Source organism: Pecten maximus, chromosome 7 (genome assembly GCF_902652985.1).
Source record: "Pecten maximus chromosome 7, xPecMax1.1, whole genome shotgun sequence".
Classification (NCBI taxonomy): domain Eukaryota; kingdom Metazoa; phylum Mollusca; class Bivalvia; order Pectinida; family Pectinidae; genus Pecten; species Pecten maximus.
In genome coordinates this window covers 8,570,857-8,586,845 of record NC_047021.1, presented here as the reverse complement: position 1 = coordinate 8,586,845, position 15,989 = coordinate 8,570,857, and the positions used below count along the sequence as shown (strand labels likewise).

Below are 15,989 nucleotides of genomic sequence, written 5' to 3'. Positions count from 1 at the left end.
TCGCTGTTTTGCGCGAAAATAAAATATTATCAAACGCAAGAAATAATTTCACGATTTGATTTTAGGTTATGCTATCATGGACTGCAAAACTTGCTAGTTTTTAGAAATTTGACTCGTTTTTATGTGGTTTTTAATCAACTTAAGACAATGAGTATAGAACATTGCTGTAACTCCCGCATCATTTCGATGGAATTTGAAATTACCTGTCTTTTATGATCTTTAAACCAACACATGGCTAAGGTTTAAAGCAAACTCAAATAAATATTAACAAAAGATCAAGGAATTTTATTGCAATACTAAACTATACAAAAGTTGAGACGTTTGATACTTATTCATCATCATTAATTATAATAAGTGTTTTTAAATATTACTAACAGTTTACTAGGCGTGTTAAGCGGCTGTCGCTTGTTGTGTATACTACATGACAAATTATTTGACTCGGGGTTTCTTCAATACTAAGACGTTTTATTTGTTTCAAATGCCTTTGTTTTTAAGTAAAATATGATATAAAGTTTCTTCTGAATAGGATCGAAAAACAAAGTTGTATTTTATCAAAATTGTGTTCCTCATTCCCAGGTAAAATGGTTATTCTGCCGGTATTCGACTCTCGTTGGATTGGTATACGTGTATAGCAAAAAGTATGCCTACAACATACGTATGAACTGATTTTAGGTTCAGCAGATAAGTCAGGCATTACGCTAATCCTCAAAGTGAAGGCCGTTGGATTTTACTGATTATGTTTGTTCGCGAGCCTCCGCTTTTTCCTGTGTAAAACTTATTTTTCGTTGATATTGCTTCCTTTTGCTTGTTAATGACTTATTGACCGTGTAATTTTCAGGAAATGAAATAATATATACCGGACGAAAGAGGAATAGTGATGATGTTTGGGTTTTTGCAACCAGCGGAGCGAAAGTGAATACATCTTTGAGATCATGGGGTAGTGAAGAGCCACATGGAGGAACACAAAAGTGTGGATGCGTCCGGAAAGATAAAAGTTTCCTGATGTTGGACTGCTATTGTACCGCCGTTAGACTCTACTATATTTGCGAGACTTTGCGTTAGTTATATATTAATTACTCTCTTATTTGTGTGTGCTCTTATTATATAGAATCTCTTATTTGTGTATGCTCTTATTATAGAGGATATGGCAAAAACGTTATATGACAAATATTGTGGGAACACCACATCATAGCGCTAACTTGATTCAAACGTTCCAAAAAATAAGCATTCATAGTATGAAACACACCCAAGATAGTTTTGCTGAATATTTTGAAATTAATTTAGAGGGGCAATGCCAATTGTGATTAATAGTGTAAGAAGTAAGTATTCTTGTTTCTTTTATAAGCAATTACAAGAAAAGGACCGATTATTACTTTCATTGTTTGCACCATGATATAAAGGTTTTTAATAGGTTAAGCTGTTGTTTTAAAGGAAGTGATTGCTATTTTGTATAGCCAGACCTATCGTTACCACTACGACCGCCACAACCACAACAACAGCTTCTACAACCTCTGTTATACCAAATGACTGTGACAAAGGGTGGATAACATCTCCAGAAAAGTGTTACTACGTCTCCACTACTTCCGAGAAAGTGAATAATTGGAGCAAAGCTATGGTTAGTTTGATATAAATGTTTTACATCTGTGTTTCCCAAGAGGTAGCGCTTATCTATTTGAGATGTTTGCCCCCTTTCTATTGTATTAATATAAACGTGTTGATTTTCATCAAGGTAATGTTTGGAGTCTTCCCAACGGAGCGGAGCAAGATCTCACGTTAATAAGAAGTATTGATTCATATCTTCTCCATATATTTACTAATAAAATTAGATAAAATTAACTACAATGAAGTAAAAAATCATTTTGAGACGGTTTATATTCTTTAGTTTTGCTTTTTTTCTGAATAAACTGAGGATGAGGCTTTGCCATATTTAATTGTATTTACACCAATTTCCTATAGAGTCAGTGTTCTGATATGGGAGCTAAACTAGTAGAAATCCAAACAGACGAGGAAGGCCGATTTATAATGGATAATTTGCCAGATCGTATTGGTGAGTAATTCCTATGATTTCTGTTTACGTACCTTTATGTTTTAGGTGTGTTTTTGCTAGAACATACCGATTAATGTGCAAAATAAGTAATCGCGTTTTTACAGCGAGTGGTTGTTGGATATAGCATTATCATTTTATTAGATTAAGCCATATTTAGGTTACAAAAGACATGTGCTGTAGCGAATTTTCGTTATAACGTCTGAAAATAAATAATGAAAAAAAAATAACGAAAGTGAAACATATCCTACGCCAATCAGCCACGACATGGCAATATTGAGTCGGTAGCAGCAAGGCTGTGACCAGGTTTGAACATGGAAAAAGGAGTAGTGTTATTATGGGGTGCACATGTCTGCTTTCCGCCAAAATCTCAACTAGTCGGCTTATCGTGGTCACTATCGTAGTTCATGGCCCTTGGTTCAGTATGTATGCCAAGATGTATTTCAGGAACTCGCCGATGGATTCATTAACGCATGTAATATTTTTGTCCCTTCTTAAATTTTCTTTTCTTATCAAACTCCTTCATATATCAAGGACAAGGACGTACATATTCTTTTCGTGTGTTTGTTTGCAAATATTTGTTTCTTTCTTTAAAACAACATTCTTTATCAATGATATTACCTGCTTTAACGGGTAAATGTCATCTTGACTATGAAATTTTCAGGAAACGAAATAGTCTACACTGGGCGGAAGAGGAATGCTAATGATGTTTGGGTTTTTGCCACAAGCGAGGCGGAAATAAATACAACTGTGCGATCATGGAGTATTGGGGAGCCAAGTGGAGGAGAACTAAAGTGCGGATGCACCTCGAGGTTAGACAGTTTTGTGATGGTGGACTGCTATTGTACTGGTTTTACGCTCTTCTACATGTGCGAAATTGTGCGTTAGTCATGTCCTGTCTTCAAACCACGAGGTTGACCTTAAGGACATGATTATTACAGTCGTAATATGCAGAGCTAGATCTTTTTGATTCCGTGAAGTATCAAGTCTTACGTGTAACGTATAAAATATTAAAAGATACCTGTCATTACCGAAGTTATACACTATAATGATGTATGATAAAGTGCATGAGGGTTAACCTTAAACTTACTTAAAAAGTTAATTATTGATTTTTCATGTTGAGAGTTTTTAGAAAAAAATATCCTAGCTAACTTAGTTTTAAATTATTGTTTTCAATATGACTACGTGTGCTGTATCGTAATAAAACATTGATTACCTACTGTACACACAATATGTTTATATCAACTTTATCGGGAACCAAATAAAATAATCAGAATTTAAACTGCCTTCGATTTTTTTAGTATGAATTAATTTTCAGGAAAAAGGCGACTTTTTATTTCATATTAAATACAAGCTGGTTTTTAAGTCAGAACTGGTAAAATAATGTCAATGTTGGTCTGATATATCCTCAAAGTCATGGAATCCATCATTATTTCGTACATCTTAACTACGATGGCAACTTTTTAAATAACAATACAATTGTATACCTGGAGTTTTTCAAACTAATGTTTTGACATGTTTGGATTGATTCAATACGTATTTACCGAAACGAGCTTCTTACACAAAATCGGCAAACTTGACAAAGTATCAGTAAAATTCAACGTTTTCTACTTTAACCGCAATACCAACCATGCAAACTTATGTTAATGTCGGATTATGTCACATCCTCAAAATAGAACACGTGCAGCGCCATTGGAACCCAGTCGACATATGAACAAGCATCGAACACGTTCGACTTCATATCGTCTTCGCAAATGGTTAATAAGGGTGGTTTGGGAAATACGGATTCAGGTGAATCAGTATTTACGATCGATATCAATATTTACAGGATAACTGAGGAAGACAGCTTGGATCAAACATGCACACAGTTATTGATGTAGAACATATGAAATGGGTACTTTCTATATACGAGGATAAAGAAGGGTATTGAGGTTTGGAAAATCAAAAACATACACTCCTACTGAACAATCAAATGACGTAGAATTGGAGGTGTAAAAATTAAGGCGGGAATTCCCTCGGTGGGGGTTCTCCAGTGTTCTGTAAATGTCAAGATTATTGTCTTCCGAGTATAAATGTGCTCTTATATGCCATTTAACCTAAACAATTACAACAATTATCTGATAGAAAAGACTTCAAACTTTAATTTGTTGTAAATTTCACAACATTTAAACTTCAATCGAGCGAATTTGCATAACATATAGTAAATTATTTAGTTGTGTGAGTCCTTATGTTTACATAAATCCAATGTTGTTACGGTCTCCTAAATGGACAAAACATGAAAATCACCCCCAAAATCACACACAATAGATATCGTTGTTTTATATTTTATTTGCGTTGTTGTTATGACGTTTCCTAAGACCATGCCAAGAACTGTCTGACACTTTCCCGCAAAAAAGGCTGCTCTCTCTCCGACGTTTCTTCTGAATAAAACATAGAAACATGGATTTTTTCTTAATCATTGGGGGCTATAACAGTCATGATGTTTCACATCCGCTACCTTATTAAGCGGAACGTAATTGATATGGCTTATTGTCCTATTAACAGCAAGGGTAATGTAAGGACATGCAAGGTTTTGGAGGCGGAGGAAAGCCGCAGTACCCGGAGAAATACCATCGGACCAGGTCAGAACCACACGAGGTTTTCGAACTCGCGAGATGGAGGCCCAGTGATAAAGTGTCAGGACACGTTAACCACTCGCCCACGGTAAAGTTATGGTTTTAATGTTCCTCAAATTTAAAAATAACAAAATACATAATAGACATTGAAATGGCCATCATAAGTGACATTTTAATAATAATTTTAGAACAGCAAAAACAATAACCTAACAAAGCATAAATAAAAAGAAAAGTTTTTTCCCCACAAGTAAGTTACAATACATTTCACCTTAATAGGGATGTAAAAATCCGGCATAACTAAAACACAAGTTAAATCATTTATACACAACACTTAAGTCACGTATATAAACACAACTTTACCCTTTCATATTTTGCAGAGAGGGCTGTCATCATTTAAAGTCACTTAAATGGCATCTAAACAGCAAATCCAGTCAAAACATTGATGTTTTACAGGCCTATAAATACCTATTATGGTGCAATGTCACAGAAGTAACATGATGAACTTTTAGTATGTATCATGGCAAACTGTGGGACTTGCTGTTGACATGTAATTTGCTAAGCTGTTTGTAAATTACAAGAAAACGTAGGAAAAAATGCATGTTTCAGGGGGACATAATTAACTCATTTGTATTCCATATATTACACAAACTTGCCATGTCGTTTTGCTCACAAGTGTCTAAAGCACAAAATAGGAGAATTGGTTTGATCAGAGTTGATGTTATTATATGTATAAACGCTGACTTTATCTGGACCTGTCGTGAATGATATCACACAAATACGGCATATAAGGAGGTATCAAAAACATAAAAAAATGCTCTTATTAGACAATATAAAGTATTCTTAAAGTGGCAAGAAGACTGCTTTTATGAAAAAATGTTAAACCCTTGTGTTTGAGATAAAATATGCCTATTTCTGAAAAAGGCCCCAAACTCACCAGTTTAACAATTTGACTTTAAAATGTTCCTCTTACTATGCTGAGATGTCTTAAAAGTACGATATATGAGTGTTGTTATTTACTGAAATGCCTCCCTTTAAGCCATTTTTGTGTAATATTATTCACAGCCGCCATTTGCATTTCAAGGTCAAAACAATATAAGTGTTTATATGTACATACAGTAAAATCCGGTCAAACAAATGCTCCTGCCCTGTGCTATAGACACTTGTGAACATAACAGCTTGGTTATTTTTCAGGTTTGGTCATTTGCGTGGCTTAGAATTTTCCCATGCTACAAAGTCACTCTATAGAAGAAACTGGTAGCATCTATGTTGGTGATTGTAAGAAGCTACACGTCCCAACAAACATTTTGGTATATTACATGACATATGTTGTGCAAATGTTTAGGTTTTTATTCGTGTTTGAAATTCAACATTATTCTGCTATAAAGATGACCCCTAAGATCAAATCCCGTTCCTTACTATTACGTACCCGATAAAGAAACGCACGACAAGTAAATGCATTTATATTTAAAGTCGCACTATATATAAAGAAGAAGACGTTATCTTAATAGAAAGTTTTCACTGTATAGACGATACAGGCAACATTGTTAAGATCCCAGGTCGTTGTAATCGAATAAAATGTTTTAGGTTTAAACTTAATAAACAAGGGGTCCTCGAATGGCACAGTGGTAGCTCACTTTCCATTAAGCGCCTTGGTTCGATACCCCGATTGGAAGAGAAAAGGTACGAGGTCACTTGTCCGACCATGTGCGTTTTCATCAGGTACTCTGGTTTGGTTAACAACAAAACCACTCGCGCCCTACAATTCAGGTCAGCAAGTTATGCTTTATATAAGTTGTAATAACGTTTTTTTTTGTTTTTTGTTTGTTTGTTTTGCAATTGTTGTTAAATAAATAGAGTTTACATTACAATAAACATTGCACGGATATATATTTGAATTTGATACAATAAACTTGACATGTTTTTGAACTGTCAAACGTTTCGCAAAACAAACGACGCATTATGTTCCTGAGAAATCACGTGACTAAGGATTTGATTACAATCATATGGAAACTAAACTCATTTGAATCTTAACGTACCGACAATCGTGAAGTTCAGAAGGATGAAGACGTGTTTAATTTTCGCTGCTTTGATTTTTATATCAAAGCATTATGAAGTATTTTGCGACGATTCGGTGGAGAAATTCGAAGAGAGTAGTTTAACAAGTGAAGTTGTAAGACTTTTGAACGGAACTTATTTCAATCTCAACGAAAAAGTATGTCAGCTACAAAGACGGGTCGATGCTATTGGGGGAATGACAAACTCAACCAGTCAGTGCCAGTGTAACAAAACGGAAATCCTCGAATTCAAGAGGTCAATATCCAACGACCTAAATGACTTTTCAAAAACACTGTCAGGATTTGAAAATGAAATTCGTATTTTGAAAAATGAGCAAGCTGAGTTACGAGATATACTGCTGGACGGAGGAGACAGCGACGATAAGGGGTGTTTCCATGCTGATTTTGGATCAGTCATACGTGTATTTGTTAGTAATGTTAATGTGCAGAAATTGATAAAAATAAAGAAGAATATGTATTATTATTTCTACCACAATACGCCGTGTTATTCAACTCTCAGACCATCAGTTAATCATTACAGCTGTTGATTAACAATCTGTTTATACCACACGTGGTATAAACTCTGTACGCATTTCGATTGGCTAACACGGTGAACTTTGACCCAAGCTGCAATTGTTATTGACGTCATCAATAATCTAATGACGTCACATCATCGGTCCCGGACATCACCGGTACACTTTATTTGCATACGCGAAATTATACTTGGCCACGTTTCCCTTTGATTCAAGCCGATATTATTGTGGTAGAAACAGGTCACATGACTCGAAATTGTTGGATATGGAATTTATTTCACACTCGTAAGTTATTTTTTAAAAGTTGCAAAAAACACTCGCTAAAGCTCGTGTCTTTTGTAACTTTTAAAAAATAACTTACTCGTGTGAAATAAATTCCATATCCAACAACCACTCGTTGTGTAACCTCTATATATAGAAAATATCTAATAGAGTCCTCAGTAATACCAAATATATTTCACGAGTGTGGCTAATATTTTGATCGCGCAAATGAAAATATTAAAATATTAGCCACACGAGTGAAGTACAGTGTATATTTGGTATAACTGTAGATCCTGTTAGATTTTCTGTTTATTACATTTTATTGCAAAAAAATACCGAGACAACTTTGCGTTCGCCTGTCAACGGCTCCAATATATTCGCTAAATCGTAACTTTATGTATTTTTTCTTGTATGCATTATGACGTCAAAAAACATGACGGAGAGCAGATGCAACTCTTCACTTTCCTCATTGACGTTTGTAAGCAATGTTCTGATTTGTCAATTCAGAAAAAGTGATACATTTTACAAGTTAAAATATCAGAAAACTTGATACTCTTCACTAGTGAAAAATATAACTTTTATAGAATTGATTATTTTCGATATTTCACTGGTGAACATTTAAAAAATTAGATTATTAATCAGTGAGTAATTTTTATATAGAATTTCCATACTGATTTAGGATCGGTTAAACATATTAACTAATAGAATTGTGTGAGTTTCGAATATAAAGATTAGATAGAAAACTTAGAAATTAGGAAACTTGAAATATCATCAAAATGAAGTCACGTATTTCTCCGGGAAAGGAATGATGTAACTGACAAATATCATAATATTCATGTGTGTAAGTAAAAAAGCTTTAATAAAAGCTTTAGTAAAAAAGAGTTTACAGCAAACTCCTGAGATTGAGCACCACCATACCATGCCACATATTACCGAACACCCCTTATCACTTCCATCAGCGCTCCCCTTCACTCACGCCATAATTTCCATTTTCCATAACACATACAATCTGGCAAAACACCAGAAACGTTCAAATGTCGCATCGTCCTATTCCCACAGAAATGGTAAACGCTTACAGATGTGAGATTTTGTAACGGTATATGCTTGCACTTTATTCATTTATTTCACTTTTGTTCCTGAATATTATTTCTCTTTATTTATCAACTGAATTATCAATAAAATTTCGTTTTTTTATTTCATTTATTCATCGATGAGACGTGGAAAAAAATACTGTAATACATCGTGATTTGATAAAATATAGAAGAAAACAAAATTAAATTATCTACCGAATTTGTATGAAATTATTTAATGTTTTTCTTTCGACGCATTTATGATTGTTATCTTTATTAGCGTCTTTCGGTGTTGATGTGATAAGTTATCTCGGTCTTTTTCCTAGTTGTACTACTGATCCATGTTATCCAAGAAGGACAGGGTCGTGATAGCTCAATAAGTTAGTGATCCGGCCACGAAGATCTGAAGTACGCTTTTCGACGCTTACTGCCCTTGTTTGTGGTTTCTCGGGAAGCTTAGGCACTAGCCGATCTGTTAGGTTGTGTTTCTGTCCTTTAGAAAAGACACCTTTCCCTTTTTGCTACACACCTCTCGTATGTTGTTCAGGGAGGTAGTCACCAACTACTTCAAGGAAATCACATCAAACGAAGAAATTACAGTGAGAGCGTCAGAGTTTTATTGATATCATCATTGACCTCTATGATTTGATGCAGATACCGTAGCTAGATGACTCTGCTAGTAAATGTTGTGCGTGATGTATATTGACATTAAAATTAAAAGAAAGATTAGTTCAATGATAAACAGCTAACTGACCCATTTCCTTCTTGTTTTGTCTGTGTTGTTATCACGGTTTGATATGTTAAACCCTATTGGATATGTTTTTGTTAACGAAGTCGCCTTTATTTAAAGCCAGTACCACCACCACCACACCACACCACCACCACCACTACCACACCACCACCACCACCACCACGTCAGCACCGGTATGTAACGATGGCTGGATCATGTCACCGGGAGGAAAGTGTTACTACGTTTCTACCACTGCTGAGAAAACAGAGTGGAGTACAGCTATTGTAAGACGTATTGAAGTTTATTGTTTTAACAAAGCTATTGATCTTTGTTTTAAATCTAAATTATTCCGTCTTAAAATATCATATTTGTTACAAAAAAAAAATGTATTTTGATGCTTTATTGATGTTAAAAGATTAACATTCATTTCATTCAAAAGAAAAAAAAAGTATTGAAGTTCATTGTTTTAATAAAGCTATTGATCTTTATTCTATATATAAACTACTCTGTCTTAAAATAAGTTGTTTGTTACGAAAAATGTATTCCATTGCTTTATTGATGTGGAAAGATTTACATTCATTTCATTCAAAAGAAAAGAAAAGGTTCCCCGCCGTTCCAGGTATATCGATACGTGTGTTTAAGCTGCACATGTCTATAATTAATTATTTGTTTTAGTTTGCTAGTACATTTGTGTTTTTATCTGCAGAATCGGTGTTCTGACATGAATGCAAAATTAGTGGAGTTCCAAACTAACGAGGGGGCACAGTTCGTGATGCGAAATCTGCTGTCACTTGTGTGTATGTAAACTACTTTACCGTTTATGATATACCAACACAAATCCAATGCTGTTATGCTAATAAAATATATCAAATTAAATCAGTAATCCTCAATGTTATTGTGGAATAAAAGAGAGCTACATGAAATACATTATTTGATAATGGGAGTTCAATCAGATGATATCATAATCCGCAAATGAAATATCGTTCGAACACAATGCCACTGACATTAAGAAAAATAATGTAGAGGTAGGTACGCTTGACTAAACCATCAAACGCACATTGATATATCCTTTTCACTTGTTGGGTTTGTATAAGACGCGTGGAAAGTTGAAACTGTTGCAATCGGGTTTATACCTAAAAAATGTCATTTTCCAAAATGGTCAAATATTTTCATAAAAAAAAAAAAGAACTTGAATTTGATTTCGAATATCATTTTATCTATATTAAACAACTAGCTCAACAAAGCCCATTGTTCAATATTCTCATCACCAAATCCAATTTATTATTGACAAATTAATGGACAATAACTCCTCTGTGGCTGTTAACATATACATATACTGAGCTTATTACTTTCAGCTACAAGTGATATAGTATATACCGGACGTAAGAGGAATGATGCTTACGTGTGGGTTTTCCTCAGTAACGATGAGCCTGTCGATACCGCGGTGAGGACATGGGGTAGTGGAGAACCTGATGGAGGGACTCAGACATGCTGATGTACCCGGAAGTCAGACGACTTCGAAATGCGGGACTGTCTTTGTACCGGATATAACCTATTCTATATCTGCGAAAATTTGCGTAAGTCATATGATACCATCATATGTACAAAATGTACTTTTAAAACATGTAAAGGATGTTGGCCCTATCTTATAAAATTTCGTTCATCATAATTTATTTCTTATACAGGGTATTTCATGGGATATAACACACGGCATGTGTTTAAAACAACTTTGACAATTTTTGAAATTGCTCTGGTTTCAAAATTACTAAGATGGAATAACAGACGACTATTTGGAGTCCATATCATTTTTTCCACTTCACACAATCGTTGATTTCTCCTAGACAAAATTGCAATAGTACGCCAAATCCATATCCATTTAGCCGGATACCTTTATGTCGATGTATTGCTATATATGGCATTGTATGTTAGAACATACTCTTTGGTACAAAATATTTATATATTTATTTCATCAACTTTAGAATACTATTCAGCTAAAGTTGGTGTGATTGTAATGTTGAAAGATGACACACCTCCGCAAATTGGCTGTAATGATTGTTTCGAAATAAGAATAGTGTGTTTTATATTTTCATTATCTCCTTTAATATGTTTTAAATAATATTTTTTAAATTTCTTTTACGTTCTAGTTTTGTGAAGTAACTTTTGATGTTTTAATGCGCTGTTATTTGTACCATATCTATATATTTATTGATACACATAAAACATCGTTTCGATGATAATATATATTTCTATATCGCGACTTTCATTTTTGATGGTAATTCGCAGTGATCAATCAATAATAAGAAGGCCTATTGTTATTTAATTAATAGCCAGACCTGTTAGTACGACCACCGCCACTACAAGTACGACTTCCGCCGTCACAACTACTGGTGCACCAAAAGACTGTGACAATGATTGGATTTCATCTCCGGAGAAGTGTTACTATGTATCCACCACTTCAGAGAAAACTGAGTGGAGCATCGCAGTTGTGAGTTGTAATATCTCGTCTGACGTAAATATAGGCATATTGCCATTTCTTTACCAACATACTCAGTATGCTGATGTTTCTATTCATTATTTATAAATTAGAAAAAATCGACAATCAATGCATTATGCAGTTTTAATCCAGGACAAGATGAAAATTGAGCCAAGTTTTGGTGTCGTCCGGTATAGATAGGATAAGAAATGATGTCGCATCTGTAATCAAATGCTCGGCTTCCAGATGGTGGAGTATTCTACGCCAATGATTTTGCTTTGCCCATCACGAATTACGTCACCTTTCACACTGATTACCATAACCAAAATTGGCAGTGTCGACACGTAGGACAATGTTTGACGTAAGCTTGTTTCAGTATTCTCCGGCAAGAAGACCACTTAATCTTAGCAATAATTATTTTCCAGATGTATTGGTCATTCCAAAACGTACATTTAACTGTATATTTCGGTAAATTCATCCAACATATGATTTGACAGAGAACTGATAATGAGTCGTGTAGACATTTTTTTTCTGAGAACTCGAAAACATTTTTTTTTTGTGTTTCTCGTTATACAAAAATAACAGAGCCATATTTCATTCATAGAAAATGTAAATTCTTTAACATCATTTTTAGAAAGTTGTGCAATTTAGTTTCCTCAAAATATCATATTTGCATAAAATTTTGACATAACCCGACAGTCAAAAAATGAAAAAAGAAAAAGAAGAAAAAATAGTAGTAAAGAGAATTTAAGAAATTTAGAAATCTGTCCATATTTAATCATATTGCGTCAATTTCAAGAATTCCCTTTCATCCATACTGCAGTCTCGGTGTACTGACAAGGGGGCACACCTAGAGGAGATCCAGTCGGACAAGGAAGCTCGGTTCATAATGGAGAATCTGCCTAGTCGTGTTCGTGAGTAAACTTTGTTATTTTGACTATTTTAATCCATATGCTATAATCATAATAGTATGATAATTTATATATGTCAGTTTTAGTTATAACAAATTGAGTTTCAAAAACAAAGCCATTTTAGGAATAATAGAGTCAACTAGTTTAAACAAAGAGGAGAAATACAAAATATACATCAGGGGTTACATTTTTTGACACCATGTTTTTGCTTTGAAAAGTATACTTTCCTATAAAAAGTATTAACTTATAAAGCAAATGAGTGAAAACGTTTTGACTGTCAAATTAAGTTTACCTCAAATCATGCAACACAATAATAAGACAATGCATAATATCCCCAGTATTCGTCTTCGATTATGAACAGCGGAGCACGCCATGGAATTCAAATACGTAGCACAATAATATCTCAAGCGGAAGTTTCATACAAAATAATCTGGAAGAATAACCCGGGAGACATTGTCACCTCTGTAAACAGTTATGTACAGTGGCGGTATTGATTAGCTAAACCTGTCTCCTTAATCCTGTCTCCTTAACTTGTATCTAACTATCCATTTGTATTGAATTCTGTTTATATTACATTGGCCTTTTGTGTAATCATTTGATATAGCACATTATAAACACTTTATTGTAAATTGTATTCCTCGATTGTTTGCCGTAACTTACATGTACGTTATTGGTTGATTTGAATATTGATATTGTTTCGAATGTGCAAATGAACTGAACAATGATTTGACATAAAATATCAAAAATTATTAAATTGATTGAAATATAAAGCTTATGTTCCCCAACAACCAGTTTTGACATTTTGTTTGAACTGTTTTGAATTTCAGCTGCCAACTCATATTCATAACACTTTAAGAGGTGGGAATAGCATATCTTAACTTTCAATTTGATATTTCATACAGACATGAAGAATTTATTTAGTTCTAACATTATGAATACATAGAAAATGTTTATAAATAATAACATAATACAATTAGTCTCCAATGATCTAGCCTTTTGCAAAGGTCGAATGAACAAAGGTCACATACGACATTTAAAAGTTGTAGTATTTAGTAGTGATCTGCAGTCACCCTCTGAATCGTAAATGTAAAATACAAAATTGACCGGAACGCATGGCATGTCCCTCATGATTTAAACTGACATCCGCCCAACGTTACTTTTTGTACATGACAATGTGGTCTTGTCTCTCCAGGAAACAGTGATATATTATACACAGGACGTAGGCGAAATGATGAGGACGTGTGGGTCTATCTCAGCAACGACAGAGTTGTCATGACGACTGAGAGGACATGGGCTAGTGGGGAACCAAACGGAGGGACGCAGAGGTGTGGATGCATCATACAGTCAAAAAACTTCCTAATGTCGGACTGTTTTTGCACCGGATATAACCTCTCCTATATTTGCGAGATAGAGCGTTAGTTATATTCGGACGTGAAATCACACAATTATAGCTTTTGAGAAAAATATAACTGAAAAGATCATGCAATACAAAATTGTGTTTCTTTGAGAAATCATGTCTGTAATATAGTGGAAAAGCAAGAATACTGTCACAGTTAAGCAACTTCCATATCAAGTGAAATACAAGTTAAAGCCTCTCTACATACTGCATAATCCGTTTTTGGTTTAATTTGTAAACTTGTAAACTTATTAATTTTACAACAATAACGAAACAAGTTGTATAAGTTATATTAATCATGCTTGTTGGCCCGGATAGAAGCGCGCGAGGGGTCCTACTGCTGGAGGAAACCGGAGTACCCGGGGAAAACCCACGTGGTCAGGTTTATTTTCACGTAATGCCCTTCAAATCTGTTCAGTTACATTGGCAAATCATAAGTAAAAAGGGTAATAACTATCTGAAAGTAGAACGTGAACCAAGTCTGCGCGCGCCGTGTTACTTGATAAACAGAAAGACGTATTCCTACATCAAAAAAACTGACAGTTCATGATGGGTTTTCACGTTTAACCCATCTTTAATCATTGTATTTATAACAGATCCACGTTGACTCTTTGAAACGTAGATGATGAAGGACTCGCACGACTAAATCAGCCAATCAGCTTGTGTTTCTCCTGAACCAAGATCCTGAGGAAAATGTGTTTCCTAGGTTTGTAGCTGTTTCCTGAGTAAATAACATATGAATTTGGTACTTTCTATATCCGAGAATGAAGAGTAGGGTTTGAGGTTAAGAAAATCAAAAATATACTCTCCTACTGGAAATAGAATGGCGTAGGATTCGAGGTGTAAAATGGCGGGAATACCCCAGGTGGGGGGATCCCCAGTGCACTGTTAATGTCAAGGTTACTGTCTTTCGAGTACCTGTGTGCTCTAATAGGCCATTAAACCTATACAATAACAACATTTATCCGATAGAAAAAAACTTGAAACTTTAATTTGATATAAATTTTGCATCATTTGAACTTCAAACGAGCGAATAAAGGGATTGGGTCACTAGTAACAACATGTAGTAAATTGTTTAGTTGTGTTAGTCCTGAAGTGATTTTTGCCCCCTGATTTTCTTTGTCTTCGCGGTAGCAACCAGTACGTCCGATCGCCCCCAGACTGATTCAATACACCAGTTTGCCCACAATATTTTCCCGCAGCTTATTTGAAAACAGAGAATGGAGGAGCGCATTACAGATTTTCCGTAACCAATGGGTCGTTAGCCGATTTCAAATCTAGCTTTGAAAAACTACGGTACAGATTCAGAAAGGTCATCATTTAACATATCTTTACAATTCTGTCGTAATGCATATGTTTCGACAACAAAGAGAGGCTTTATATGCAATCGTATGTTGATGATAAATAAGGTAGCAGCGATGTTAATTAAATTGATATAAAATGTCTGGGAATGGTTAATGTGAGTTTTGAGAAGTCGTCAAATATTTGAGGAGACGGTGAAACTAACAAACAAGTTACATGTAAGTTCATCCGACACAAACAAATGATATTATGTATTGTTTTAATGACTAACTTTTAGTCTCATTGGTAGAAATGTAGTGTTGCTGCTTTACGAATAATATTTGTCACTGTGTAGGATGTGACATGTATGTAACGGTAGGTTTGTTACTTTAGGACGGAATGTCACTGTGGTGACAAGTCTCCCCTCGTTATGTGTGGAATGGTCAGTAAGGGGGGGGGGAAAAAAAAACCCTTTTTTTTTTTGGGGGGGGTTTTTTTGGGGGGGAAAAAGGGGGGGGCCCCCCCCTTTTGTTTTTTTTTTTTTTTTTTTCCCCCGGCCAAAAACCCTTTAAAATTTTCCCGAAAAAAAATTTAAAAATTTAAATTTTTTTTAAAATTTTT

At 34.7% G+C, this 15,989-nt stretch overlaps 1 protein-coding gene and 1 pseudogene across 1 annotated transcript; both read left to right on the top strand.

The window, feature by feature from the left end:
• The first annotated feature begins 1,417 nt into the window (after window positions 1–1,417).
• On the top strand, window positions 1,418–3,309 carry LOC117331517. Its single transcript, XM_033890259.1, has 3 exons — window positions 1,418–1,615; window positions 1,957–2,047; window positions 2,709–3,309. The coding sequence occupies exons 1-3, from the start codon at window positions 1,613–1,615 to the stop codon at window positions 2,930–2,932; spliced, it is 318 nt and encodes a 105-aa protein (XP_033746150.1). The 5' UTR covers window positions 1,418–1,612; the 3' UTR covers window positions 2,933–3,309.
• A 1,297-nt stretch (window positions 3,310–4,606) lies between these two features.
• LOC117331033 lies at window positions 4,607–14,110 on the top strand (annotated as a pseudogene).
• The last annotated feature ends 1,879 nt before the right edge of the window (window positions 14,111–15,989 follow it).